The sequence below is a fragment of the Ahaetulla prasina genome, chromosome 10 (assembly GCF_028640845.1).
Source record: "Ahaetulla prasina isolate Xishuangbanna chromosome 10, ASM2864084v1, whole genome shotgun sequence".
Taxonomy (NCBI): Eukaryota; Metazoa; Chordata; class Lepidosauria; order Squamata; family Colubridae; genus Ahaetulla; species Ahaetulla prasina.
This window is the reverse complement of record NC_080548.1, coordinates 11,122,499-11,150,080: the sequence shown is the minus strand read 5'-3', so window position 1 is coordinate 11,150,080 and position 27,582 is coordinate 11,122,499. Positions and strand designations below refer to the sequence as shown.

The 27,582-nt window shown below is 39.9% G+C and overlaps 1 protein-coding gene across 3 annotated transcripts; it reads left to right on the top strand.

Moving 5' to 3' along the window:
* Window positions 1-14: 14 nt before the first annotated feature.
* Window positions 15-23,460, top strand: LOC131204323 (protein argonaute-4). 3 transcript variants are annotated; one of them, XM_058195485.1, is made up of 19 exons: window positions 15-250; window positions 305-340; window positions 6,446-6,611; window positions 6,824-6,944; window positions 7,788-7,969; window positions 8,878-9,014; window positions 9,101-9,237; window positions 10,078-10,181; window positions 11,149-11,296; window positions 11,376-11,495; window positions 11,881-12,009; window positions 12,210-12,343; window positions 13,480-13,664; window positions 13,909-14,068; window positions 15,065-15,380; window positions 16,327-16,461; window positions 17,320-17,421; window positions 17,779-17,978; window positions 18,982-23,460. In XM_058195485.1, exons 2-19 carry the CDS (start codon window positions 322-324, stop codon window positions 19,088-19,090), a joined length of 2,604 nt encoding a protein of 867 aa, XP_058051468.1. In that variant the 5' UTR covers window positions 15-250; window positions 305-321; the 3' UTR covers window positions 19,091-23,460. The 3 variants fall into 3 exon arrangements, with proteins under 3 accessions (XP_058051468.1, XP_058051467.1, XP_058051469.1); XM_058195484.1 differs by lacking the exon at window positions 15-250 and having other exon boundaries at window positions 306-340; window positions 9,101-9,235; window positions 10,094-10,181; XM_058195486.1 differs by lacking the exons at window positions 15-250; window positions 17,320-17,421; window positions 17,779-17,978; window positions 18,982-23,460 and having other exon boundaries at window positions 306-340; window positions 16,248-16,370.
* Window positions 23,461-27,582: the final 4,122 nt, after the last annotated feature.

Here is a 27,582-nt window from a genome sequence, read left to right as displayed (position 1 = left end):
GGACGGAGCAGCGGCAGCGGCAGCAGCAGGAGGAGGAGGAGGAATAGGAATCGCCGCCGACGGTCCCGTTGGAACCGAGCGAAGGAGCGCGGTCGGCCGGGCGGGCTGGTTCCGCCGCGGCCGCGACTTGTTTGTGAGGCGGAGACGCTGCTCTCCGCCCCTCGTTCCCTCCCTGCCGACCCTCACCCCGAAGCCAATATTCCCGAAATCAAGAGATACGCGGCGGCGGCGGCTGGAGCCGCGGGGCCCGTGGCGGCGGCGGCGGCGGCGGCCGGGGGGGACCGCGGTGAGGCCGCCGCCGCCGCCGCCGCTGCCGTCGCCATGGAGGCGCTGGGACCAGGTGAGCGGCCTGCAGGTGTGGGTGGGCCTCGGCGGGAAAAGGGGGGAGGGGGCTGCCCAGATGGCCCCTTTTCTTCGCCTTTTAATTGGGGCGGGGCTGGAGGGGACTCGGGTTTCCTTCCCGTTGAGCCCTCGGAGGGAGAAAGGCGCCTCTCTCTCCCCTTCGAGGGAAATGAAGGAGAAGGACGGGGAAGCCGAAAACAGGTGCCCGCTGGCTCACGACTCTCCGGGGCAGGTCGACTCCGCTCTGCCCGAGGCCATGCGGGCCTACAAAGGAACCCCCGTCGGTTGCTGCCTTCCCTGCAAGCTGAGGACTTGGCCAGTGTTTGTAAACACGCACAGCACGTGATGCCTTTAGGAGCCAGTTTTAAAAAACATTTTTTTTCCTTGCCTTCTTGAGAGACGGAGCGGCACTTTCACCACCACAGCCTGCTTGCCCTTTCCAAAACTTTTTTTTTTAAGACCGCAAACAACGGTCATTGGTGGTTTTATCCCGAAGCGGGCGATGTGGTCCTTCCGAGGACTCTGCACCGCGATGTCGATGCAGTGGAGAAAGGAAACATTGGTTCACCTCTTCCCTTACTTGGGCGAAACCTGGTTTTAACAAAGCACAGTTGACCAGTTTGCACAGTATGCTAAGCTTTAAGCCATGGTTTATGGGCCTCCTTGCTAAATCCAAGACAGACAAACCACATGGATAGTCTAAATGAAGTGTGAATTCAGTCTCTGGCTGGATTATTTGGGGGCGGGGGAGTAGCACAGTGGTATGACCAAACTTTTTTTAGAGCAGGGGTCTCCAACCTTGGCAACTTCAAGCCTGGAGGACTTCAACTCCCAGAATCGCCCAGCCAGCTTTGCCAAGGTTTGGAGTTGCCAAGGTTGCCAAGGTTTGGAGACCCCTGGCTTAGAAAGCAAGTCGTAGTGAAAGTGAAGCGAATGATGCCAAGGTTTGAGACCCCTGTTTTAGAGCAAGTTGCCTTGTACTTTAGTTATTTTCTAATCTGCTTTTTGTTACCTTTCGGGATTTTTAATGGAAGGCCAAGAGATAATATTTCAACTAATATTGAAGGGGATATACCTTTGGTTATGCCTGTATTGAAATACTTGTTAAAAAAATCAACTAAAAAGTATAAAACCTGTCCACAAATTCCAGAAAATTCTGATTCCTGGTTACAATAAGTAATTGCAGAAGTTTATGACAAGAGTGCAGTAGTTTTTGGTAGTTTAGTAGTTTAACAACTTGTTATTGTGACTCTAAGGTTAGGTACAATAAGTGCAAATATATGTGTGTATCAGTTACATTGGTGATGATACTTTTTGACTGTGTGTACAACATGCTAATGATTAAATATAACTAACAAATCACACTGGCTTGTGGCCACTTAGTTTTGGCTTAACCATTGTTATTTTTTAGTATGTCATAAACAGATCTTGGGTTCAATGATTCAACTGTCTAGGGAGATACTTAAATACTGCTCTGGTAGTTAACTTTAGCAATGTGCCTGAGATTTCTCAACTGAATGATGGAGCAGTAAGTTTTAGCATGATGTGGGAATTCCATCTGACAACAGTTAAATATTAATTAGAACACTAAATTTAAAATCTTTAAGATAAGAGTTGGAAGATTTGTATTTATGAAGGCATTGCAGAGGTGAATTCTCAGCAATATGTTTCACATTAGGATTGTTATTGGGCTTTTCATCTTTGATTTTAGCAATTTGCCTCACAATTTTTTTAGCTTTTTTTTCTGTTCTGGTTTAGTTATAGGCAATTGTATCAGAAGCTGGCCACTATAGAATGGACAGTGTAAAATGGAAGTTCCCTAAATCAGTGATTAAGTAATAGGCACAGTATTTTTTTTTATTTTGAGAAGATTTTGCTTGAATAAAGGTTTTGACCTTTATATCTGTGATTTTTATAAAGGGTAAGTTGACAGTCAATTTAGTAACATTCTTAAAGATCCATCTCATCCTGGGCACCCTTTTTTGAACTATTACCATCTGGCAGACAGTACAGGATAATAAAAACAAAGACAAATAGGCTGAAAAACAGCTTCTATCCCAGGGCAGTAACTATATTGAATTCTACTGTATAGTGCAATATTAATGCAATATCAGATTTTCAATTCAATTGTATAGAATGTGAAGGATATGTGCTTGTGTTTTATTTTTATAGTTATAATGTACACTGAAGATAGCATTTAATTTTGTTGTACGAGGTGCAGTGACAAAAAACTAAACTAAATTTTTGTTTCTTCCTCCTGGTCAGAGCAGGAGTTTGAGCTTCTGTGGTAACTAGAGAATATTTTAGCTGATCCTTTTTCTTCTTTTCCTTCCCACCCCATCTCCCTTGAAGCTCCGATATTATTATTCTACTTGCTAATGTTTTCAAAGATCTAAATCTTAAGCAAAGATTAGAGGGTGTGGCTCTGGCAGTGAAAGGTAGGGAGTGGTGGTCTATGTGGGTTTTGCATTTGGGAGGAGTACTAAGATACTTTGAGCAAGAAAGACAGCAGCTGCAAGCCATTCTGGTCTCCCGTCAGGCCAAGTAGCCCAATTAGGGCTCTACAGCTCTTTCAACTATTCCTTTTAAATGCCAGGTAGATTCAAAATAAAACGAATTATTCCTGGTTTGAACTTTTCAGAAAAGTGATAGATAAAGTAAAAACGTGTTTGATATGTTTGGAATATACACAGCCATTTGTGAGCTGTTTCACATAACTAGTAATATTGATGACAGTGGTACTTTGGCCAGTCCCCCCAAAAATCTAAGCAGAATCAAACTTGGTTGGTATTTGATTACGGGGTTCACCAAGAAAATTGGAGGTCGTAGAATGGGAAATTCTTAAAAAAAACAGCAACTCCCTAGATGGCAGTGAAAAATGGCTTTCTTATTAAATCATGAAGTATCCATGTAGACCCTAGCTTGATTTGAAGATGATTTTACTTACAGGAATAAATAGCAATAAAAGCTTAATTGTTGACTTGTGTAGCAATACACTTGCCTTTATCTTTTTCCAAGAAATAGTTTTCCTTAAGTACTATATTTATATTTTAAATTGAAATTATTTCTAGTGCTAATAGTCTCCCTAGGTAGTGTTGGAAATAGTTTTGATTGTGATACAGTATTTCTGGAAAATTTCAGTTTCTGTGTCAAAGCTGCTCAATAGACAAGGCAATTACTCTTGCAAAGTATAGCAAGAGTCTATGCTCCCAGCATGGTCTCCAAATCACTAAAGTCATGCTAAAGCAAGCAGGCTTTTATATCTGACAGCAATAATAAGGGCAGATGATCACTTTAATGACAGTGGCAAAGGCATTGTTTTGTACTGCATGGGAAGGACTAATGGTAAGTGGCTCCTGCATTTTACCAAGAAAACAGAATATTTTGAATTGATTTAGTTGTAAATATTATTGTAATAGTTTTGAACACACAAATATTGCAGTGCATCAGCTGCAGCCCCAATATGGGTTTTATTGCAAATATATTTAATACTTTTGAGTTTGAAGAGTGTCTGATAAGGTTTGTTTGACAGATTTGGAACTCACTGAGCAGGGGGGAAAAATGACTACACATGGGAGGCACATTATTTTATAAGGAAACAAAGAGAACCATCACTTGTTCAGCGACTGCTTAAACTTATGATAGTGCTGACCTGAACAAAATGATACTTATGATGGGTTCCTGGCTGTCGGAGCATCCCCATGGTCATGTGATCACAAGCCAGGCATTCATTGACTGGCTCATAATCATGACGTTGGAGTGTCCTGCAATCTCATGAGCACAATTTGCAACTGTCACTGGCAGCTTCCGCAATCGAAATCAATAGGGACACCAGCGGCAGATCACAGTGATCATGTAATATTGCTGTGCTCACTTAATGACAGCAACTGGAAGTGCTCACTGTTCACATGATGTCATGTTTTATGACCGTGTCACTTAGTGATGGAAGTTCAAGTCCTAATTGTCATAATTGACTTAAGGACTACCTGTATTCCAATACATATTTAACAAAATTTGTTCCAGGAATGGCAACTGTATTGTGATAATTGTTACAGGATATGATGCCAGTATGTTAAGATACATATTAAGATTTGAAAGTTACACTGATAAGTTTACCTGTATGAAAATATTATGATTTGACTGAACCGGTAGCAGTGTGAACAGATACTAGTGCATCTGGTTTAGGTGTGGTATTGCTACAAGAAAGATTTTTGGTGTGACACGAGCATTTAAAACCAGGACTAAAACTTGGCAAAATTAGCAACTCCTGGTTACTAACTTTCCAAAAATATCAATTAGGAGTAGTTTAAAGCAACAGTCTTGAATTTTTCTGGCTTTGAGGATTGGCATGGAGGGGAAGAGAGTGCCTTCCACTTGCACAAATGGAACTGTGCCCACCTGCTTGCTGCACGTGCTCACTTGCCCAACAACTCTGTAGTCTGGTTCTGAATGGGCTGCAGCTCGGGGGTTAGAGCCCCCCCCCCCGAACTGGGAAGGAACTGGTGATTGTAGATGCCTTTCTAAGAGCTTTTTAAGAAATTAATGATGATTTATATGTGGATTATTGCATTCTAATGTTGCAATAGGTGTGTAGATATACTTGCCTATATCAGGGAATAAAATTGAAACAGTTTAAAAATGCTACACTAACTAGTCAATTATTAAAATTATTTTGATGTGGGGGATGGCCTTAGCAAAGAAAGATTAAAATGTATTGGAATTATAAGGAGGAGTTGACTTACTTTTCAAGAATGAGAGAATAATTGTATATGAAAGACTAAGAGGTGAGATCTTGGGGAAAAAGATATTGAAGTGTGTAAGATGCATGTGTAAAAAGCTGAATTTGAATTGCCTATCAGATTGTGTCAGGAATTGTGTTTGATATATTTTAATTTCAGAGAAAAAATAAAAATTAGTGTGGAAATTTAATTTGGTAGAGGTTGAACCTCCTATAGTGTAGGGGGCCTCATGGCTCAGATCTCCTATCCCTTCTTTCATTATGTACATGAAAGATTAGGTGATATAACTATATGGCACTGGATAGTATCATCAGTATATTAATAATACCTAGTTATACATAACTACTCCAGGTGAGACAGGTAATGCTGTTGCAATATTGATCCATTGCCCTAAATTTTCTGAAAACTGTAAAGAGTTTTCCCTCAACTTCTGGTAGAGGGTAAAGTTGTAGTTGGAAGACAATGGTGTTGGCTGCATCAAAGCAGTTTGGTTGTGGTGCCTGATTTCTTTGTTTTTATTATATGTATTATTTTGGTTTTATGTAATTGTTGTGAACCACCCAGAGTTTGGTTCTAAGATGAATGGACATGCAAATCTTTTAAATAAATAAATTTTGCATTGTGAGTCTCTTCAACACATGGAATCCTTGAAGAGGTCATAACAGACAATACATCACAATTTAATTTAATGGAATTCAGAGTGTTTGCCAAAGATTGGGATTTTGCACGTTCTATTTCCAGTCTCTATTATACCCAGTCAAATAGGATAGTAGAAAGGACTATAGGGATTGTGAAGAGAATGTTACAAAATAAAAGCTGGAAAGTTTTGAGTTTTATTCAGATGTGTTGGCTTAAAAAGAAAACCATCAAACTCTTAGATCTGTACAGAGGTTGAAAGTACAGTATTAAAGAAGGTGAAGGGACTTGAGGAAACATTGAAGACCTTATGCTATCTCAGCTCAAATGCAGAAGGAAAAAGAAACAACTGAAGATACCATTTCAGAAAAGGACGACAGTAGAGTTTCATATATATAAATATATAAAAAGAGGGGAGATGCTAGGAATAAGTAATCTCTATTATTTGTGAGTAGAACATAATGAGGGAACAAAAGGAACTAGCTGTGGGTATATCAATGGCTCTCTTTTCTTATAACCTGTAAACTATCAGTCAACTTTATCCATGTATTAGATCTGTCTGTCTTAATAGTTTGTATGCAATCTATTTCAAAATGGGATGTGAGCATGTAAATGCAAGCTACTTCGAAATGGGATATGACCTAAAACTGATTTAAAATTGTTCAAATGTTTGGAACACTACAATTTTGGAGTAGGTTTACCTATCAAACATGCTTCCATTTTTCCAGGGCCACCAGCCACTCTTTTCCAGCCGCCGCGTCGGCCAGGCCTGGGAACAGTTGGAAAACCAATTCGTCTCTTAGCCAATCATTTCCAAGTACAGATTCCTAAAATTGATGTTTATCATTATGATGTCGATATCAAACCAGAAAAACGTCCCCGGAGAGTGAACAGGTATAGTTTCAAGTCTAATTTTAATGGTCCTCTTACTACTGACAATTGGCAGTTTTAAATAAAATAATACAGTAGGCATACACGGAACATTCCCCAGCAATGACAATCTCATAAGGTAGAGACCATTTGTAGTTGAACTAATTCATATTTTGAAAAGCAAAATCATGCTTTTGTACCATTAAGGTATTCTCATTTCAATTTCAATTTTCCAGGGAGGTAGTAGATACTATGGTGAGACACTTCAAGATGCAAATATTTGGGGATCGACAGCCTGGCTATGACGGCAAAAGAAATATGTACACTGCGCATCCTCTGCCTATTGGAAGGGATAGGGTAAGTCATTTCAGTAATAGCCTTCAGAGTTTAACTTAGTGATTCAATGTCGTCTTTCCTAAGAATGTCCTACTGAGCCTCCTCGTTTGCCCTAGTCAAATAATGAAGTTATCAAAATAGAAGTTTTAGATTTGAACATGGCATTGTTAAGGTGCAACTCCCAGCTTTTTCAGAAAGTATGTTCAATACTAAGAGAAACTGAGAATTTGTGACACTTGGAGGGTCAGTGATACCCTGACTTCGTTTTAAAGCAATGTCATGTAAAGTATAGCAGCGTTGGGAAATGCTCAACAGGGAGGGAGGAGGGCTTAAGCAGGGAATTAGCCTTGAATCATTGGGCAGCTGCAAGAGATCCAGGACTGACACCCTCCCCTCCCCAAGCTCCATAGAACCTTATCTATTTGTTCCCAAGGGAGAGCAAGCAATCTGGGGAGATGCCTGTGTTATATAGGCAGAATATAATAAAACAGCTAGCTTGAATATGCACCTGTGATTGCTTCCACCTGATAAGCAATGATAAAACTGCATCCTTGGCATTGCTTTGAACCTATTAAAGAGCATTCAAAATGCCTGAATTGCAGTGTCCTGCATTAGATGAAGTATATGGACATGTTTTAAAGTGCATGAGAACGATCCTTGAACTATAGCTTATTTTTATTCTAGGGAAGAATGATCTGGGACTTCGATGGGTATCTGCTGTACCCAAATAATAATGAGATTAAACTGAATTCAGTCAAGGATCAGTGGAAAACAAGTTGAGCTCATGAAGAGTTTCAATTTCAACAGATGTTCTGTACAGTTAAGAAAGATCTGCACAGTTAATCCCCACTGTTGTGTCTTCAGGTGGATATGGAGGTCACACTCCCCGGTGAAGGGAAGGACCAGACTTTTAAAGTGTCAGTTCAGTGGGTGTCTGTAGTCAGCCTTCAGATGCTCCTGGAAGCTTTGGCAGGGCATCTGAACGAAGTCCCAGAAGACTCTGTGCAGGCACTAGATGTCATCACACGCCATCTTCCCTCTATGAGGTGAGTATTTTGTAATCATTCTCTCTTGGACTGTAGTTTTCTCAGCAGATGCTGGTTGACTCTTTTATGCATGTTGTGGTCCATTGTAACGCTTGCGGATATTCCTCTTTTCGGTCGCAAGGAATATGCAATATTTCTAAGGGATATATTCATTTTCTGCTCTCATTAAATATTTTTTGCTTTTCTCACCTATCTTTGACTTGGTGGAATAGGAAAGGTATGGAACATCAGTTACTTTTTAAAATAACATTTGAATAAAGAGTCAAATTAACTTTCTAAATACAGTTTAAAAAATTGTAACTATGTCTCTTTAATAAGTTTAGAATATTCTAACTTTTGCAGCAAAACAATTTCTATTTTACAAAACTACCCTTTTTGTTTTGTGCTTTCAAGTCAGTGTTGACTCTGGTGACCGTGTGAACTAGTCCCTTCAGTTTTCTTGGCAAGATTTCGGAAATGGTTTGCCATTGCTTTCTTCCTAGCATTGAGAATGATTGGGTACTGATACTTACCTTCCGTAGCAATTAATACATGTTCCAAAATTTGTTGAAGGATTTCCTTAGTCTCCTTCTTCCTTAGTGACTTTTGCTTAGATCCGTTATTTGTACTCACACCAGAAATCCTTCTCTGTCTCTGAAGTTTTAAACTCAAAGGTGGTATGCTATGTTAAAATTTTCTGAGTGACAGTTCTAATATCTACTCAGTACACATATGCTTTAACTTACACTGATGATGATGATGATCTTGCCAAAAGTGCTGTGACGGAATATCCTGATCCAGAACAAATTGTTCCAACAATGATCCACTTATCTGATCTTTAATGTTTGTAATATTTTGTACATAATACCTCAAATATTCCTGATTTGTAACTTCTTGACAAATCTGAATAGATTCTCCGATTCCACCAGGTACACTCCAGTGGGGCGTTCCTTCTTCTCTCCCCCTGAAGGATACTATCACCCGCTGGGAGGAGGTCGGGAGGTCTGGTTTGGCTTCCATCAGTCTGTCAGGCCTGCCATGTGGAACATGATGCTCAATATAGATGGTATGGAAGGAACCTGTTTGCTCAAATTATCCTAAATCTCTCCTGAGATTCTTTTCTCAGGATTCCGCCTCCTCTTTTTTTTTTAGTATCTGCAACTGCTTTCTATCGTGCTCAGCCTATTATTGAATTCATGTGCGAAGTCTTGGATATTCAGAACATCAATGAACAAACAAAACCCCTTACGGATTCCCAGCGTGTTAAATTTACCAAAGAAATCAGAGGTACTACTTTAAAATAATACGTTATCATGTATGTCGAATTGTGGTGAACAAAAAACTTGATTTCTGAAAATTTTGCAGTATATTTCCACCCTTAGAAAATTATAAGTTGGGCTGGTTTTGATGGCGTTTAGAGAGAACATTTTTAGTAACTGCTAAGAGTTTCCATCTCCCTCTATCACACATTTAAAAATAAAAAAAGACATGTGATTACACAGATGGATGTTTTGTCATTGTGTGGATCTCTCTCTGACATCCCCATTTGTCTTTTAGAAAACCAATACTTTGGGGGGTTTCGCTGCAGAAAATATGAGGAATGGAAATTTTGGCTCAAAACCAGCTCTGTACCTTTTAATTAGTTGGTCTCTAATTTGTTTTTATCAGAAATATTCAACAAAAAAGTAAAAATTCAGAATATTTTTTCTCCTTTATTAATGATCACAATCCACCTCCGTTCTGTATTTAATGGGCAAGTTGTTCTAACCTTACTACATGATCAAAATCCGAATAAATTACTTGCCCCCCCCCCCCCAAACTGGGAATTCTGAGTACAGTATTATGATACATTTCTGTAGTATTTTCAGTGGACAAAAAATTTTTTTTTCCCATTTTCTGTTATAAGGTTCTTTTTTCTCCATGAGCTTTAGGATGAATAGATTTTGGAAGAAACTATTTAACTTGATTTTTATTGTATCCACTCTGAGAATTTTAATTGAACAATCCAGAAACAGTGGATTTGCATCTCTATAGAAAATAAATGTAATTATGGAGAGCCCAGTTGTTTGTTTTGATCTTTGTTCCTTCTCAATATATCATATTGGCTTTTGGTATGTGTGTCTTTATGTTTCACTGGATTTATAGGTTTAAAAGTGGAGGTTACTCACTGTGGTCAAATGAAAAGAAAATACAGAGTTTGCAATGTTACTAGACGACCTGCTAGCCATCAGACGTATGTATGCTTTTTCTTTGGGGGGAAAAAAAGAACAATGTTGAAAAGCCTTAGTTCTGTTTCTGCTATGGACAAGCATTTTATAAACTGAAGGCCATACATAACTAAATATTTCATAAACTACGTATTTCAGAATTCTATAAAAATAACATACTCTCATGCCATTCGGAAGAGGACCCCAAAAAGTGACTTGTGCTTTGGCAATATGTCAGTGAAGATCCTCAATCGTCCAGATAAGAGTCATCTCGACTTCTTTTCTTTTTTGGCTTGAAACATTTCACTGCTTATCTAAATAGACAGACTTGAAAAAGGTACTTGGATAAGCACTTCAGATCAAAGAGAAAAGAAATCCAGCTGCCAGGACTCAATTTCCAGGTGACTTGTGCTTTTGGGTTGTGTCACTTTGTCATGGAAATTCAGTCCCAATTACCATAGTTAAGTGAGGACTTCCTGTATTTACATAATTAATGTACAATGATGGAGAAAACTCGATATCTGGCAGCCATGCATGTTTCTTCAAATGAGAGAAGCTACAGATAAACCTCTTGATGTTACCCGACAGGCATGTAGCGGTGATATGGGACTAAGTAGTCCTTCATCTTACATGCATATTTATACAATAGCATCTTTTAACTTTTAGTTAGTTTGACCAATATTGTGCATTTTTAAAATCATGCTGTCACTATGTATTGAAATTTTAAACATGATTTTTAAAGTTAGGATGCTAAGATCCCTTCATTGGAGCTTGATAGCGTATATTTGGAGTACTACCTTCCCAGTCATACCACAATCCATCTCTGACTTCTTTCAGTTTTTATTAATTTCAGCAACATGACTGTTGGGAGAATAATTTTGTTGCTTTTGTTAAATAGTTGAGAATCCAAAATATTTGTTTATGTTCTGATACCCTAGGCAAACCTCTTTTTTGTGAAATGAATATATATTTAATTTATATTTCTGCTTACAGGTTCCCTCTGCAGTTGGAAAATGGGCAAGCTATGGAGTGTACAGTAGCTCAGTATTTTAAGCAGAAATACAGTCTGCAACTGAAATACCCACATCTTCCATGCCTCCAAGTAGGGCAAGAGCAGAAACATACATATTTACCCCTTGAGGTAAACACCTAGGCAGTTCTGTTCCTCAGTTCTGTTCCACTGCATCAGGCTTGTTCACCCTGTATCTTTTTCTTTCTAGGTGTGTAATATAGTTGCAGGACAGCGTTGTATTAAGAAGCTAACAGACAATCAGACATCAACGATGATTAAAGCAACAGCACGATCTGCACCTGACAGGCAGGAGGAAATTAGCAGACTAGTGAGTAACTGCTTGAATATATTAACTCACCATTAAGATGGAGTAAAATGGTGGCTGGAAGACGCTTATCATTGTAGGATCTTTTCTTGCATGAACTTTGCAAATCTTTTTCCTGGGACCCAACGCCATTTCTTGCCACTGGGTTGATGAGATTATGGTACACCCAGAATGTGGTGTATCCAAGACATAGAAGATAGGATAATAATCTCCATCCCCCACCTCCTTTTGCAACAGTCCACATAATTCACAGATAACTACAACGAAAGATAGCAGCAACTGAGGAACAAAGGCACAATTGGACTGCCGGTTGAGCTACACTTACTCAAATAAAATATTCACAAGAGCTGTTGAGTTTATATTTAAGAAATGTTCTCTGAATCTCCAGGTCAAGAGTAACAGTATGGTCGGTGGACCTGATCCATATCTGAAGGAGTTTGGTATTGTTGTCCATAACGAAATGACAGAACTGACAGGCAGAGTATTACCTGCACCAATGCTGCAGTATGGAGGTAGGGTAAGTACTTCATAAATTTCACCCAATCTAGATTACACAACAGACCTCATACAAGGGGCTAATAGCATACTTTTAATCTGGTAGACTCTTTACTGGCAACTGATTAAACTTTGAGGCTGAAAATGTAGTTGATCATGGAAATGCAATGGAAAGTTGATATTCTTGTCAAAGAACAGTGCTTTGTGTTTGATTTTCTTTAGAACAAGACTGTTGCTACACCAAATCAGGGTGTCTGGGATATGAGAGGAAAACAGTTCTATGCTGGGATTGAAATCAAAGTGTGGGCTGTTGCTTGCTTTGCACCTCAGAAACAATGTCGGGAAGATTTGTTGAAGTAAGTAGTTTTTCTTTTTTAGAAGAAGATTATGTTTGTTTAAACTGATGTTTGGAAAGCTTTGAACGGTGTATCTTTAACAGAGGTTAAATGTTGTTATCAACAAGATGATGGTACACAAAGCAATTACTGTTCTTCACATTCTGCTTTCCCCATACTGATACCTTCAAGCTTTGTTATCTTTTAAATTTATTTTTTATTATGTATATCCTGCCTTTATTATTTTTACAAATGACTCAAGGCGATGTACATATTCAACACACCTTCCTTGTATTTTCCCCACAACAACAACAACCTTTTGAGATGAGTTGGACTTCAAGAAGATCCAATATCTTCTTTATTATAAGCATAATTCTTAGCTAATATAATTGAAGCCTAATGCAATGGAAAGTAATTATGACATTATAATTTGGGATTATCAATAGAACTTGCTTACCATAATTAAAAATTTCATAATGAGACCCTAAAAAGTACACAAATACCTGTGATTGCTTTACCTGGTATTAACATTTACAGCTCAGAGTAATTGGTTGTGCTCATTTTCTGATGTCCAGAATTACATTGACAGTATTCAAGGAAGTTTAGTCTAACCCTGTATTTTTCAAACCTAGCAACTTTAAAATATGTGGTCTTTAGTTCCCAGAATTCCACAGTTGTGCTGGCTGAGAAATTCTGGGAGTTGAAGTCCACTAATCTTAAATTTGCAAAGATTCAAAAAAATACTGATCTAACTTAATGATTGAGAGTGGCCTCTGGTGGCTCAACAGACTAATGCAGTCTGTTATTAACAGCAGCTGCTTGCAATTACTGCAGGTTCAAGTCCCACCAGGCCCAAGGTTGACTTCCATCCTTTATAAGGTAGGTAAAATGAGGACCCAGATTGTTGGGGGCAATAATGTTGACTTTGTATATAATATACAAATGGATGAAGACTATTGCTTGACATAGTGTAAGCCGCCCTGAGTCTTCGGAGAAGGGCGGGATATAAATGCAAATTAAAAAAAAAAGAGAGAGATCTGTTTTCTAAGAGTCAATCCAGTTCTTTTATCAAAACCATTTCAGGTGGAATAAAACGGATAACCTGCACAAAGTTAGGCTTGTGATAATGCTATCTATGACTTATTCTGTGTTTCTAGGAGTTTTACTGATCAGCTGCGCAAGATCTCTAAGGATGCGGGGATGCCAATCCAGGGCCAGCCATGCTTCTGTAAATACGCACAAGGGGCAGACAGCGTGGAGCCCATGTTCAAACATTTGAAATTGACTTATGTGGGGCTGCAGCTAATTGTAGTGATTCTTCCAGGAAAGACACCCGTCTATGGTAAGGAAGAGACCATTGGACCAAATGCATAATATAATTATCATATTGAAAGAATGTGCAATTACAATTCGGTGCTTTTCTTTTGTAATAATCCTGTGAAAACTCTTTAAAATAAAAAAAAAAACAAATCTTAGATTATCTAAGTCATCAGTTCGAGTTACTGGAATGGGATGGGAGTAGGGGCTGGACAGAGCATTTTAAAAAACTTCTGGGTTCTAAAAAAAACAACACTTTTTCTTTGCAGCTGAAGTTAAACGAGTTGGGGATACTCTCCTGGGCATGGCGACTCAGTGTGTTCAGGTGAAGAATGTGGTGAAAACATCTCCCCAAACTTTGTCCAATCTTTGTCTGAAGATCAATGCAAAACTTGGTGGAATAAACAATGTCCTTGTACCACATCAAAGGTCAGCTTAGCCCTTGGTTATTCTCCATAGAAAGCATATGGCTGAGTTTTATTGAGAAGCAGAATGATGAAAACACTCAAAATGAAAATCCTTGCATTGAGAATTTTGTCATTTATCTAATTTAAATTCTTCTAAAGTTTTCCTTAGTTATAGAAATGAGAACTTAGAATGCATTTAGACCTTATCTGTAAATAGTCTTTTATTTTTTCATTCACATGTTCACTTCTACTGTGATATCTTGTACTAGATAATTGTCCACATAAAAGCCTGTATAATAATCTCCACATTAGAATAGAATAGAATAGAATTTTTTATTGGCCAAGTGTGATTGGACACACAAGGAATTTGTCTTGGTGCATATGCTCTCAGTGTGCATAAAAGAAAAGATACCTTCATCAAGGTACAACATTTACAACACAAATGATGGTCAATATATCAATATAAATCATAAGGATTACCAGCAACAAAGTTACAGTCATACAGAAATTAGAAAGTGAGGCTTTCAGAGAAAAAAAAAATTAGAAAGTGAGGCTATCTGGGAGTCCGGTGTAGAATTTCCATTTGTCCCTATAGCCCTTGAGATTTTATCTTTCTTTTTTAATTGTTGTTTTATATTAATAAATTCTTTAGTTTTCTTGTTGACTGGGCTGACCTGAATTTTTTTATTCAAGGAAGGGACAAAAGTTCATTGAATTCTCCTTTTTACCCCAAAGCAAAGCAGGAATTAATTAAGGTTAGTTGTTTGATGCAACAGGGAGCAACATAATGACATCAGGGTATATTTATTGCTTGTCCTGTAGCTGAGGTAGGATATGTTAGCTATAAGAGGTAGAATATAGAGTTGTGTAATGCAGAAATAAGCACTAAACTTCTCAGCAACTGAAGAATAGCTTGGAAAAAATAAAATTGATAATTAGAACTGTTTAGAACATTTTTAAAAAGGATTTTTTTTGGGTGGTTCCTAGTTAAAATGCCTTTTCCCCCCCAATTCCCCAGGCCCTCAGTATTCCAGCAACCTGTTATTTTTCTGGGAGCAGATGTCACTCACCCACCTGCTGGAGATGGGAAGAAACCTTCCATTGCTGCTGTAGTAGGAAGCATGGATGGCCACCCCAGCCGCTACTGCGCTACTGTGCGAGTGCAAACATCCCGTCAAGAGACATCACAAGAACTGCTGTACAGTCAGGAAGTGATTCAGGACCTGACCAATATGGTGCGAGAACTGTTGATCCAGTTTTACAAATCCACTCGCTTCAAGCCCACACGGATCATTTACTACAGGGGAGGAGTATCCGAAGGGCAAATGAAACAGGTATTGGTCTAGTAATTCATCCTCTGAATGAGGCCCCCTCAGAAAGTCCATTCCTTTGCCAGATAGCCTGAAAAGAGGTGTATGCCAAGAATGCACTCGACACAAACATTTAATCATCCAGTTTGAAACTATTCTTGAGATTCTGAGATACCTACATGCATCGCTTCTGAGCTCCATTGCTGCACAAAAATCAGGCAATGGTTGCAAACACCGTAATTATCCTAATAATAAACAGTAAAATATGATGGTTGTGTTAGTGTTACGATATTTAAAACCATTTAATTTTAGATGATCTGATAAACAGTGCTAATGAATGACTGCATTTTGGGTGCTCATATTTATGGCCCTTTGCAGAACTCCAGTGAAAGTGTAACTGTGAGATGTAATGTTTTTGCTGAAAGACAGCATTTGCTTCCAGTTTCTGGCAAAAAAAGTGAACAATGGGTTTGCTTAGTACTGTGATGTTTTCTTAATAATCATGGTGTTCACTTAACAACTGCCACAAAAAAAGGTAAAATCAGGCATAGTCACCTGATAACTGGTGTAATGACCATCACAGTGTATTGCCATAATTGTGGGCTCAATTACGATAAGTCAAGGACTACCTGTATGCTGGAAAAGTAGATAGGTTGTCTCTTCATCCAAACCAGATGTATGTTATATGTCAGTGATGCATCCTGATGCTAAATTAAATTAGTATCTAATCCCAAAGCACTATGCATACAAGCAGTTTTCTAAATGTACTTGTCTATTTCCTTCCTGGCAAGTTTGCAAAATCATATTTTACCTTGAAAGTTTTCATGAACTAACTTGATGTATTCAGCAACCAGAAATTGGCTTGGATTCATATCTGTTCTTACTTAATAGTACAACAGCTTCATTGGGACTTCATGAATTGCCTTGCGCAGCCCAGATCAGCAGTTGATTTCAACTTTAACACTTCTAGGTAGCTTGGCCTGAGCTTATTGCAATCCGGAAGGCCTGTATCAGTTTAGAAGAAGACTACAGGCCAGGGATCACTTACATTGTCGTGCAGAAAAGGCATCACACAAGACTCTTTTGTGCGGACAAAACTGAACGGGTAGGTAACTGCAGAGGTAAAGCCATCCTATTAAATTCTGCAGCTTTCAGGAGATGCCAGATGGCTTTTCTTGGAAAATTGGGTGGGGTAAGGTTGGTGCAAATGAATTTTTATAAGGTTAGATATTGATGGTTTTGTTTGTTTTTTGGTGGTGGTGGGGAATAAGTTTAAACATTTTGAACCAATAAAAAGTATAATAATTCAAAGTTGATTCTAAATGGTCAGATGTAATACCTCTACAAGGAGCTAAAGCCTACCTGAAAATGTTGAGGCATATTTGTAGGCATCCCTTAGCACTCTAATGATTCCTAAGAGAATGAAATGCGCGAAATCCAGGTAAGTCAGATCCATCTCATTTCCTCCTGCTTATTATTGGAGAACTTTCAGTTCAACATATTTCAAGTTTGACACTCCATTTCAAGTTGCAACAGCTGTTCCAACCTTAATGAACCTCTGCTAATATTTCAAATTTAAATTCAGAAATGATTTGTGCATTTATGTTTGTCAAGTCATACGGGCCTCTCTTTGCTGCCCATTTCTTTCACTACATTCAAAATGGCTACCATAGGGCGATTGCATTTGGATAATGTGAAAATATTCCCAGTTGGACGTTGCTTTATGTATATCTAAATCTGGCTGACTTCAGGCAAAGCTAAAGAGTTTCATCTTTAGAGGAAACTGTCCAGTTGCTCATTGAATCATGATCCTTAATTTTTAGTAGTAGGGCAGTGGTAAGGTTCAAGTGCGCGGCAGAGGTTGATTGATTTACTGTCAAATAAAATATAAAGATGAATTCTGCTTGTTTTGTTGTCATGGGTGCCTCACACTAAGCGTTATGGCTGTGTTGTCTCCCAATAGGTGGGAAAAAGTGGAAATGTTCCGGCAGGCACTACCGTGGATAGCACTATCACCCACCCATCTGAATTCGACTTTTACCTCTGTAGCCATGCAGGAATCCAGGTAATCAAAATATAGCCAGCAGTTATTCTGTAGCATTTTGTGGTTTGTGCATGGCTTTGCATAAATGAAAGGTTAACCTTGATATTGAAATGTGGCATAAGCAGCTGTAGTTTGGCCCTGAAAAGTCAGTGAAACATTTTCTTCTGCATTAATGAACAGCCTTCGCCCCTAGGTTGAAGAAGCTGCTTATTTCTTCTTCTTGCATAGAAACTCTGTAAGAAAAAAGAGAGGACTTTCCTGGAGAAGAAAAGAAGAATAGTCAACTTCTTTGTTCTGAGGTTACTGCCTGCCTCTTTGTATGTCTGTCTTTAGGGAATTTCAGTGGTGGATTGATTGACTAGATTTATCTTATTTTAGGGAACCAGCCGTCCTTCTCACTATCAAGTCTTGTGGGATGACAACTGCTTCACCGCAGATGAATTGCAGCTACTGACATACCAGCTGTGTCACACTTACGTTCGATGCACACGGTCTGTCTCAATCCCTGCGCCTGCATATTATGCCAGGCTAGTGGCATTTAGAGCAAGATACCATCTTGTAGACAAAGACCATGACAGGTGAGCAAACTTGGGAGAAGGATCTTCAAGGGTTTAGTGTAGTCAGAGTCTAGGATAGCATTCTAGGTAGGTGGTAAATTATATACAGATCTGCCCTTCTATTCTGGATTTGATCTGAATGCAAAGCTCCTTCCCTTTAACGATTTAAATTTCACAGGGAAATTAATCATTTTTGGTGGCATTAGTTGCTGGTTGCTGCACAGGCAATATTTTATTGAACAAGTTGCAACATCCTGCCTTCTAATTATAGATTCCATTTAATTGGCTAGAAAAATTAGATAATGTATTTATCAATATAATCTACTCCAAAAAAAATCTGCAGAGACTCTGAAATTGTATTAGCGGAGCCTGTTAGTTTTGCTAATCCATTATGCTAAGCTAATTAAAATGTCTACTCTTCCCAATGTTTTGGATATTTCAGAAGAAGCTGCAGTTTAGAGATTAGATGCCTGAATCACATATGAGAGAGGCCTAGGGTTCATTCTTAACCTTTTTTGTACAAGTAGTCCTTGACTTAGAACCATAATGGACCCTGCCTAGTACGATTGTAAGTTGTGACAATTGTAAAATGGCTCAGTCGTGACCTATTTACAACCGTTTTTGCGGCAGTCACTAACGGCTTTTTTTTTTGCTAAAAACTGGAGGTAAATGCTTCTTTTCAGCAAAGAAAAGCTAGTAAATCATGACTGTGGGATGCTACAGCCAGCCATATATATGGCCTAGTTGCCAAGCACCCAAAATTCGGTCATGTGACTGAGGGTGACCCTCAGAACTTTGAATCTGGATCATAAGTAGCCCCAAGATAGTTCTGTTTTAACTTCAAACAGTCATAAGTCAGGGACTACCAGTATATTATTGTAACACGAATAGAAACCACTTCTGCCCAATACTTAGACGTGGCTTTTCATGTTGAAACAGTGGCAACCTGCAAAGGGTGGGAATGTAGTTGAGGAGCGTTACCTCAGTGAGATTATGTGTAAAATCCTTCTAACTTCTTTTTCAGTGCCGAAGGCAGCCACGTGTCAGGACAGAGCAATGGCCGTGACCCTCAAGCACTAGCCAAGGCAGTACAGATCCATCACGACACCCAGCACACCATGTATTTTGCCTGATACAGACTCTGCAGCCACACGGCAGGAGCGGCCTAGTTGGTCAGGCCACCAACCATTAATTGTCAGGGCTCGTTTTTTTAAATTCAGGCTGCCCTCCACCAGCAGCTTGGGACAGTTGCACTGAACTGATGATACCTGCCACCAACATCTCGTGCAGGCACAATTGAGCCATTTTTATTTTTATTTCTTTCCGTAAACAGAAATTTCATAAACAGTCTTTGCATTGGACTGAATTTTTACCTCAAAACGCAAAAGGCTGATCCTCTTAAAAAAAATTTTTTTAAAGGACTTGGCACGAAAGGTTTTTATTGAAATATTTTGCTAACCAATTAATCAATTTACGTTACCTCTTTATCCCATGTTAAGCTTGTCAAGAAGATGAATTCCTGCTGGGCTTTGACATAACTGCTTAGTGAGTCTCCAGATAATGGCAAAACAGGATTCTGCTGTTTTTTTCTGTCTGGGGCCCTATAGACTTGATCAATGAATTTTTGGTGTAAAACACCTTTCAACAAACATGAATTTTCAGAGGTATGGCTTGTTCCTTTGGTTTTGTTTTTTAATTTTTCGCTTTGTCAAATTTTGCTAGTTCCCTTTTTGTAAATCTCTGCAGTCTTGGGCTGCAAAGCCATTGCACTATAACTGCGAATTCAGCTTGGTGGTACATCTTCTGTGAATGCGTAACGTTAGCAGAGAAAAATCCCCTTTGGCAGTTCTAATACAATTATTATTATTATTATTATTATGGTTACAACTGCCATCTTTTGATTCAAAATGCTGAACTGCTTCCCCTTCTAAAAATAGGTAACCAGGTTCTGAACAATTAGTTTTAGTATTTTTCAAAACATCACAAAAAGTGCCCATTTTATGCTGCTATGTTTGACAAATTGAAGTCATTTTTAATACTCTTTTTCATAGAAGGTTTTAACTTTGGCAATAATTTTTTTTAAATAACCTGGCAGTAGCTTTTCTAGTCAGAATCCATTCTTGGGTAGATTGACTTATCTTTACTGAAGAGAAAATTAATTACTAAAAACGGATCAGAAGAGGCTCCCTTCATGCTTTTTACAAATGATTATTTTTAACTGTTTTATAGTCACCATTGGTCTGTCTACCCCTTTTTATAAGCTTGGAAAGTGGGTGTTGTGTATTGGAAAAAAGGCTTTGCCAATTTGTACAGTTGTGTATAGTGTGACAGTAGCAATCAAAGACTTTTACCAGCAATTTAAATACTGTTTCCTTTGATGATTTAGGTTTCTTGCATGTACAGCGACACTCAGTAGCATGTGTGAAGTGTGAACTGTAATGTTGATCTTGAACCTTTTCTATTAGGATTCTTATTTTGCTCAGTTCTCTTCCACTGAAACATGTTAATACCAAAAGTAGGATGGGAGGGGGTTGTGCAGACAATAATAGTGTTGTGTTGAGACTAGCTTGTGAGTGTTAGCACACAATGCTTTAAATTCCTAGTTTTTGACTGAGTTGATATGGCCACCACTGTGGAAGACTGGGATTTGGCCAATAATTGCACTCTGGATTTCTAATCGAAGGGTGGGTATCACAGAATCTTGTGACCTTGTGAGCTTTCAAATCCAGACTTTCAAGTTGACAATATGATACACCATTTAGATGGTCCTTCAGTCAGTTGAAACAGAGCTTCTAATAACTTGGAAAATGTACATTTCCAAGAACATCATTCAGTTGTGTCAGAGTACACTGAAGTTAGTCTTCAAAAAACAAAAAAAGTTTTATATGCTTCTTCCAGAGCCGTGGGCATGTGTGGGTGTCTGTGGGAAAGGGAATATGCAGTGTTTGTCCCCATTCAGAAAAAGAAGTGAAGCAACTTAGTTCTGACATCCAGAACTAAGATATTAGATTGCTTAAGTATAGGTAAGGGTTTTTTGTTTTTGTTTTACTTTTCCTTGAGAATACCTCACTTGGATAATCGATATCAGGACACACAGGGAGGGAGAGTGGCCACTGCTTTAGTTTGTCTGCTGCTTTTCTTTTCTTTTAACGTTCAGGGAGAAAATGCAAGAATTTTAACTCCTGCTGACCCAAACAAACGGAGAACTGAGGCACCTTGAAAAGAGTTTAAGCACCTGTTTTAGTGTGTAGCATTTTTTTTATTGCACTAGGTAAGGACATGGTTTGAGAGAAAGAGAGAGAGAAGTAAGAAAAATGGATATCTGCCCTGGCGCCTAGTACAGGTGGAGAAAAGGGATATATGTACCCACCTGTCTACAGGTGAGGTCTTCTTCCAAATCCCAGCCAGGCAGAATGAAAAACAGGCTTTCCAAAAGGTTTGTATACCTTCAGCAACCAAATCGGTTTTTGTTCCCATGTCTGGATCAAGATTGGGAAGTAGGGCTGGAGGAGGACTTAATCCTCTCATCCTATCATTTGCCAGCAAAAGCTGATTTTGGGAGCCAGGTGGGATTCCCCACTGCCACCCAAATAGTAACAAAAAAGAGCAATTGGATGAAAACATGAATTTTAAAGGGCTCAGTTAATTTTAGTTGTAGTTGGGCCCAAACTGTGAAGACAGGAAGCTTAACGGATCTGGGAAGACTTTTTTCTGATTGGCTTATTAGGAAATGAGACTGTATAAAGTGTATAAGCTATATGAAATGGTTCTTTTTAAAAATTTCTTATCATAGGAGAAAAAAAAACAGATTTTGATCGTATTTTTCAGGCGTATTATAGCCCGCAACCCACATTGGTCTTTTGAAATCATCTGTATTTCAGAGAGATATCTAAGCAGGATTCTTTTTTAAGTGAATTATTATCACAATGATTTTATCAGCCCAAAAATGTTGATGAGAAAACTTTCTTGCCAACTTTTGCACTTTCTTGGAATTTTTCATGATTTCCACCCCCTCTTCCTTCTTGTCTCTGTTGAAAATTTTCCTGTGCAAAAAAATGTTCAGTCATCTCTTAGTTGCTGAACGGTCCAGTGATGTCATTTGGGTATGTTTCAGAGCTGAAAAATTCTATCAAAGCAGACGATGATGAAGATCTTCAAACTAATAAAAGGGAAGGTCTTGTTGATCTTTGGGAGACCTTTTTGACTCATTGGGACTGCCCCTTCCCCTGGGGATGAACTGAATGGTTATGCATGTGTCAATCAATGGGAAGATGTGCATTTTCTAGCTATTGTTCTTAAGGTTTTAGGGTTTGGTTTGGTTGGGGTTTTTAATGTTGTTTTCTTTCCTTTTGACCAGTCTTCTCCAACTGTGTTGTCTTTGGTCATTTTGGGCTACAACTTCCAGAATTTCAACTTGGTTGGAGGCCCTTGGTTTATATTAAGCCTGCTGGCTCCTTTTTTTGCTGTTATGTCATGGGAGATTTTCAAATGTAGCAAATTTGAACTGTGGGCTGGAGGGGAATGGACTAATAACTTGGGTGGTAGTTCTTGGTGTTTATATGAAAATCAAATGTGGTTCCTTCTGTAAGTCTTCTGCCTTTTTTTTTTTTTTTTTTTGAGCACTTTTATTCCAAAGAGGCTCTTAAAAAGCTTTTGCTCTGTAACAGAGAGTCTTGCTTACTTCTGTGACTTCTGGGCATTTTAAGAAGGGCATCCAAGGAGACTTCAAGATCAGATGCAGAAGATGTTCCATGTTTCTTTGATCCAGAGAAGTCGTTTTCTCCAACAGCCCTAATATCAAGAATCTTTGAGTGATGAGGAAAAGGGCATGGCTCTTCTTATGACAGGTCACCCAACCTCCAATCAGTTCTTCCCACTCCTGCCAAGAAAACTACCTTTGTTGTTAATGCTGTGGGTCCTTTTTTCCCTTCTTGCTCGATGGCAAGGCAGTTCCTCTGTTTTCATTTTCGTAAAACAGAGTTCCGAGGGCATTGTATCAATACTGTTTCAACTGCAAGGTTTTTTCCCTTGTGCAAATTGAGGAAAGATCATAAGTGGATATCAATTAAGGGTTTCTTTATACCTTGCTATTGACACTTTCGTGATATTTCTATGTCTAGGGCCTGGACCTTGTACGTAAAACTTGTGGGCATATGTTCATTTTCGACTGATGTATTTTTCTTTCTTTCTTTTTTTTTTGGTTCGTTTGTTTGTTTCTATACTGTTAGACTTGTAATGTTATAAATTGTATTTTATTAAATTGGACTGGATGTATGTCTATAGCAATACGAGGTACTTTTTCTTTCAAAGAAACTCTGGGATGGGTAGGTTAACAGTGCCTCCCTCCCCCATTGCGATAATGCTGGCTGTGTATAATTGCAATGTATTTTTTTTCTTTTTTTAGCCTGCAGGGATTTTGTGTTCATGTGTCCAAAAAAATAAAGGCATTTGTTGCCAAATGTTTTTTCTTCGGTGTGCAATAAAAAAAAAGCTTGTCTCTTATTTTTATTCTAAAACCAGTGTGCTACTAATAAGATTCATGATAGAAACAAGTGGCATGAAATGGAATTTTAAATAATATTATTGGGTGCCTGACTGTAAACCAGATGATTGAGAAGTTAAAATGTAGAATATTTAAGAACCAAGTGACATATTGGGTAAGAAGCAAAGAATGTTATTAAATATAAAGTGAACATACTTGTGGCAGAAATCTTAACTTTGATGGCATTTGAATCAATGTAATAGTAACACAAGATAATTTTTTTGTTATGGCTAACCTAAATAAGTTATCAAGTATATGACCTTGGCAGTCAAAGTAAACTAAGGAGAATTTACTGAGGAAGGCAATTGCAATAGCCAGCAAATTAATTTCTCTCTTAGTTCATGATGTGCATGTAACTGGATAATAAATTTATTTTGTATTATATTTTACATTCACATACTACATCTCTCCAGAGAGAAAACTTAACTTGGGCAAGATAAGACCAAGAAAAACCTTAGATAAAAATGAGTAAGAATTAAAATGCATATATTTATAATAACATCACCAGAAATAGTTAACCAGTCTGATGATAAGGTACATGCTTAAAAAGATTGTTTGCCCCTTCCTCTAGTAATATAAAATTTTAAACTAATAATGAGAAATTGCAGTAGCTTGATAACACACAAAATGAAAGCCTGCTTTATACAATGCAAAATTATCCATAGTAGTATGATTCTCACCCAACTTGGATTTATTTGTGACTACACCTGTTGGTTTTACCCATCCATTTTTGGCACTTATGCTATGCCATCTTAATGCAAAGATTAAAAGATAACCTTCCATTCAGAGGTGCAACCAACCATATTTCTGGGCTAAAGTGGTTGAGGTAACCATGGAGAAATTTTAAAATATACTTTCATGCTTCTACATTTGATTTTAAACACTGCTTTTGACAATGTGAAGCAAGCCAAGTGATTTATCTTGTAAATTGGGATTACACACACAACACCTAACTTAGTGTTTATTTGAAGACTTTGCACCCACCTCTGGGCCCATTAAAAGTGGGCCCCAAAAGTCTGAATGGCAGCTTTGATGCATGTTCCAGCCCTGTCTTTTTTTTAAAGTGTGCCTTAAAGCATTAAGAACCAGGTAAATTATCAACAGCCATTTGATTTTTTTCCGGCCCTACTGCAGACCCTCTGTGGGCACTCAGAAAGTTACACTCACCCTCTCCCTCTGGAAGACCTTATGCCTTGAGTTGAGGTGCACCTCAGCGTGATGAGGATGACCAGCCTTGTTCTCTTCAAGAGAGACTTTGGACTTCTTTCACAGCAACTATGATGGGCTTAGTTGTAGGGGTTAGCATCTTTGTTTCTTGTTGTATTGAAAAAACATTCTGTCAACAATCTGAATCGGCTACATAATTAAAGCTAGCCCAGAGTCACAGAGTTTTGATTAACAAACAAACTTGGGTGCCAGCAAGGTTTCCAATATGGAAACTCGCTCCAAGAAATGCATGGTATTGTACACAGAAGAAGCTGGCCTCCTTGTCCTTCCCTCGGATCTCCACTAAGGGGCACCGGCAGTGGATTTCTTTGTTGGCAACTGGAACGGGGAAGAAGGAAAAATCTATGGAATCTGCTCTGGTTGCTTGAAATGGTGAAAGCACTAGATCCCTGTTGCAGCTGTTAAGAATCCATGCAGTGGGGAAAAACCATTAGTAGAACTAGTGTGGACTCAGAGCAAAAAAAGGGAAGATTAGTGTTTGAAACAAGATCACTCAGGTCAGAATAAATTGAAATGGATTACCCTCCACCCACCTGTGTTTTGAAAGAACCAAAGAATTAACTAAACTTAGGAGATGTAGAAAACAGGTTAAAAAAATGCCTTTACTACCTAGGGTTGAACGAAGCTGTAGGGTTTAGCACTTCCTTTTTGATCCCCATCTTGGGTCATCTTACTTTAACTATTATCTGCATGCAAGTATTCTCACAATCAAGCGACCTTTGAAGTGGCAACAGGACTAAAGTGATTTATGCCCTTGGACTTTTGACTACTGCAGCATCCTCATGGTCACTCGATCAAAATTTGGGCATTTTGGGCTTTGGGCTTGTCATCGATGGCGGCCCGGGAGTTCCAGGCCTCAATGACGGCCTTGGACCTGATTCGAGTAATTGATAGCCCTACGCACACTGGGGGAGGCACACTGGACCTGATTTATATCTCTGGACAGTGGTTAAATGATCTGGAATTAGGAGATTTAGTAACAGAACCGGTGTCATGGTCAGATCACTTTCTCCTTCGCCTGGACTTCCGGACCGCCACCCACCACCGCAGGGAGACGGATCCAATGCGTTGGTTCCATCCCAGGCGCCTGATGGACCCTGAGAGGTTCCTGCCAGAGATTGGGCCGTTCCCTGAGGATCTGGCCCACGGCACGGCTGAAGAACTAGTTGTGGCCTGGGAACAGGCCGCGGCTGGGGCTTTGGACCGTGTCGTGCCTTTGCGGCCTCTGACCCGGCGCAGATCTCAACCGGCCCCTTGGTCCTCTGAGGGGCTGAGGGAGATGAAACGCCGGAGAAGATGCCTAGAGAGTACCTGGAGGGCCAGCCGTTCCGAAGCTGACCGGACACTAGTTAGGTCTTATTCTAAGACCTACCTAGTGGCATTGAGGGAGGTGAAGCGTTCTTACATTTCCACCCTCATTGCGTCGGCAGATAACCGCCCGGCCGCCCTGTTTTGGGTGACCCGCTCTCTCCTTCATCAGGAGGCGCGGGATGACCCCTTACAGGGACATGCCGAGGAGTTTAGTGGTTATCTATACGATAAAATCGTTCAGCTCTGGGATGGTTTGGACCAAAATTGGGATGATCCAAGTGAGAGGGCGGAGACGCGTCTTGTCGAGATTGTTTGGGATGAGTTTGACCCTGTGGCTCTCGAGGACGTGGACAGGTTGTTGGGGAGGCTGCACGCCACCACATGTTTACTGGACCCGTGCCCTTCCTGGTTGGTGCTGGCCACACAGGAGGTGACACGAGGCTGGCTCTGGGGGATTATTAATGCTTCCTTGTTGGAAGGGGTTTTCCCTGCCGCCTTGAAAGAGGCGGTGGTGAGACCCCTCCTCAAGAAGCCTTCCCTGGACCCAGCTATTTTGGGAAATTATCGTCCGGTCTCCAACCTTCGCTTTGTTGCGAAGGTTGTAGAGAGTGTGGTGGCATGGCAGCTACCCCAATACCTGGATGAAGCTGTCTATCTAGACCCGTTCCAGTCCGGCTTCCGCCCTGGATATAGTACGGAGACAGCTTTGGTTGCGTTGGTGGATGATCTCTGGAGGGCCAGAGACGGGTTGTTCCTCTGCCCTGGTCCTATTAGATCTCTCAGCGGCTTTTGATACCATCGACCATGGTATCTTGCTGCACTGGTTGGATGGTCTGGGAGTGGGAGGTACCGTTTACCGGTGGTTCTCCTCCTATCTCTGACAAGGGGGCAGAGGTCGACCGTGAGGCGCCTTACTTGTGGGGTGCCACAGGGGTCAATTCTCTCGCCTCTCCTGTTCAACATCTATATGAAGCCGCTGGGTGAGATCATCAGTGGCTTTGGGGTGAGATACCAACTGTACGCTGATGACACGCAGCTGTACTTCTCCACCCCGGGCCACCCCAACGAAGCTGTTGAAGTGCTGTCCCGGTGCTTGGAAGCCGTACGGGTCTGGATGGGGAGAAACAGGCTCAAGCTCAATCCCTCCAAGACGGAGTGGCTGTGGATGCCGGCACCCCGATACAGTCAGCTGCAGCCGCGGCTGACTGTTGGGGGCGAGTCATTGGCCCCAATGGAAAGGGTGCGCAACTTGGGTGTTCTCCTGGATGGACGGCTGTCGTTTGAAGATCATTTGACGGCCGTCTCCAGGAGAGCTTTTCACCAGGTTTGCCTGGTTCACCATTTGCGCCCCTTCCTTGATCGGGATGCCTTATGCACGGTCACTCATGCTCTCGTTACCTCTCGCTTGGATTATTGCAATGCTCTCTACATGGGGCTCCCCTTGAAGTGCACTCGGAGGCTTCAGTTAGTTCAGAATGCAGCTGCGCGGGTGATAGAGGGAGCCGCGCGCGGCTCCCATGTAACACCACTCCTGCGCAGGCTGCA

Coding starts and splice junctions, on each gene's coding strand:
- LOC131204323 (XM_058195485.1), top strand. Junction 7,970..8,877: donor CGCCATCTTCCCTCTATGAG/GTGAGTATTTTG, acceptor CGATTCCACCAG/GTACACTCCAGTGGGGCGTT. Junction 15,381..16,326: donor CCGAAGGGCAAATGAAACAG/GTATTGGTCTAG, acceptor TAACACTTCTAG/GTAGCTTGGCCTGAGCTTAT.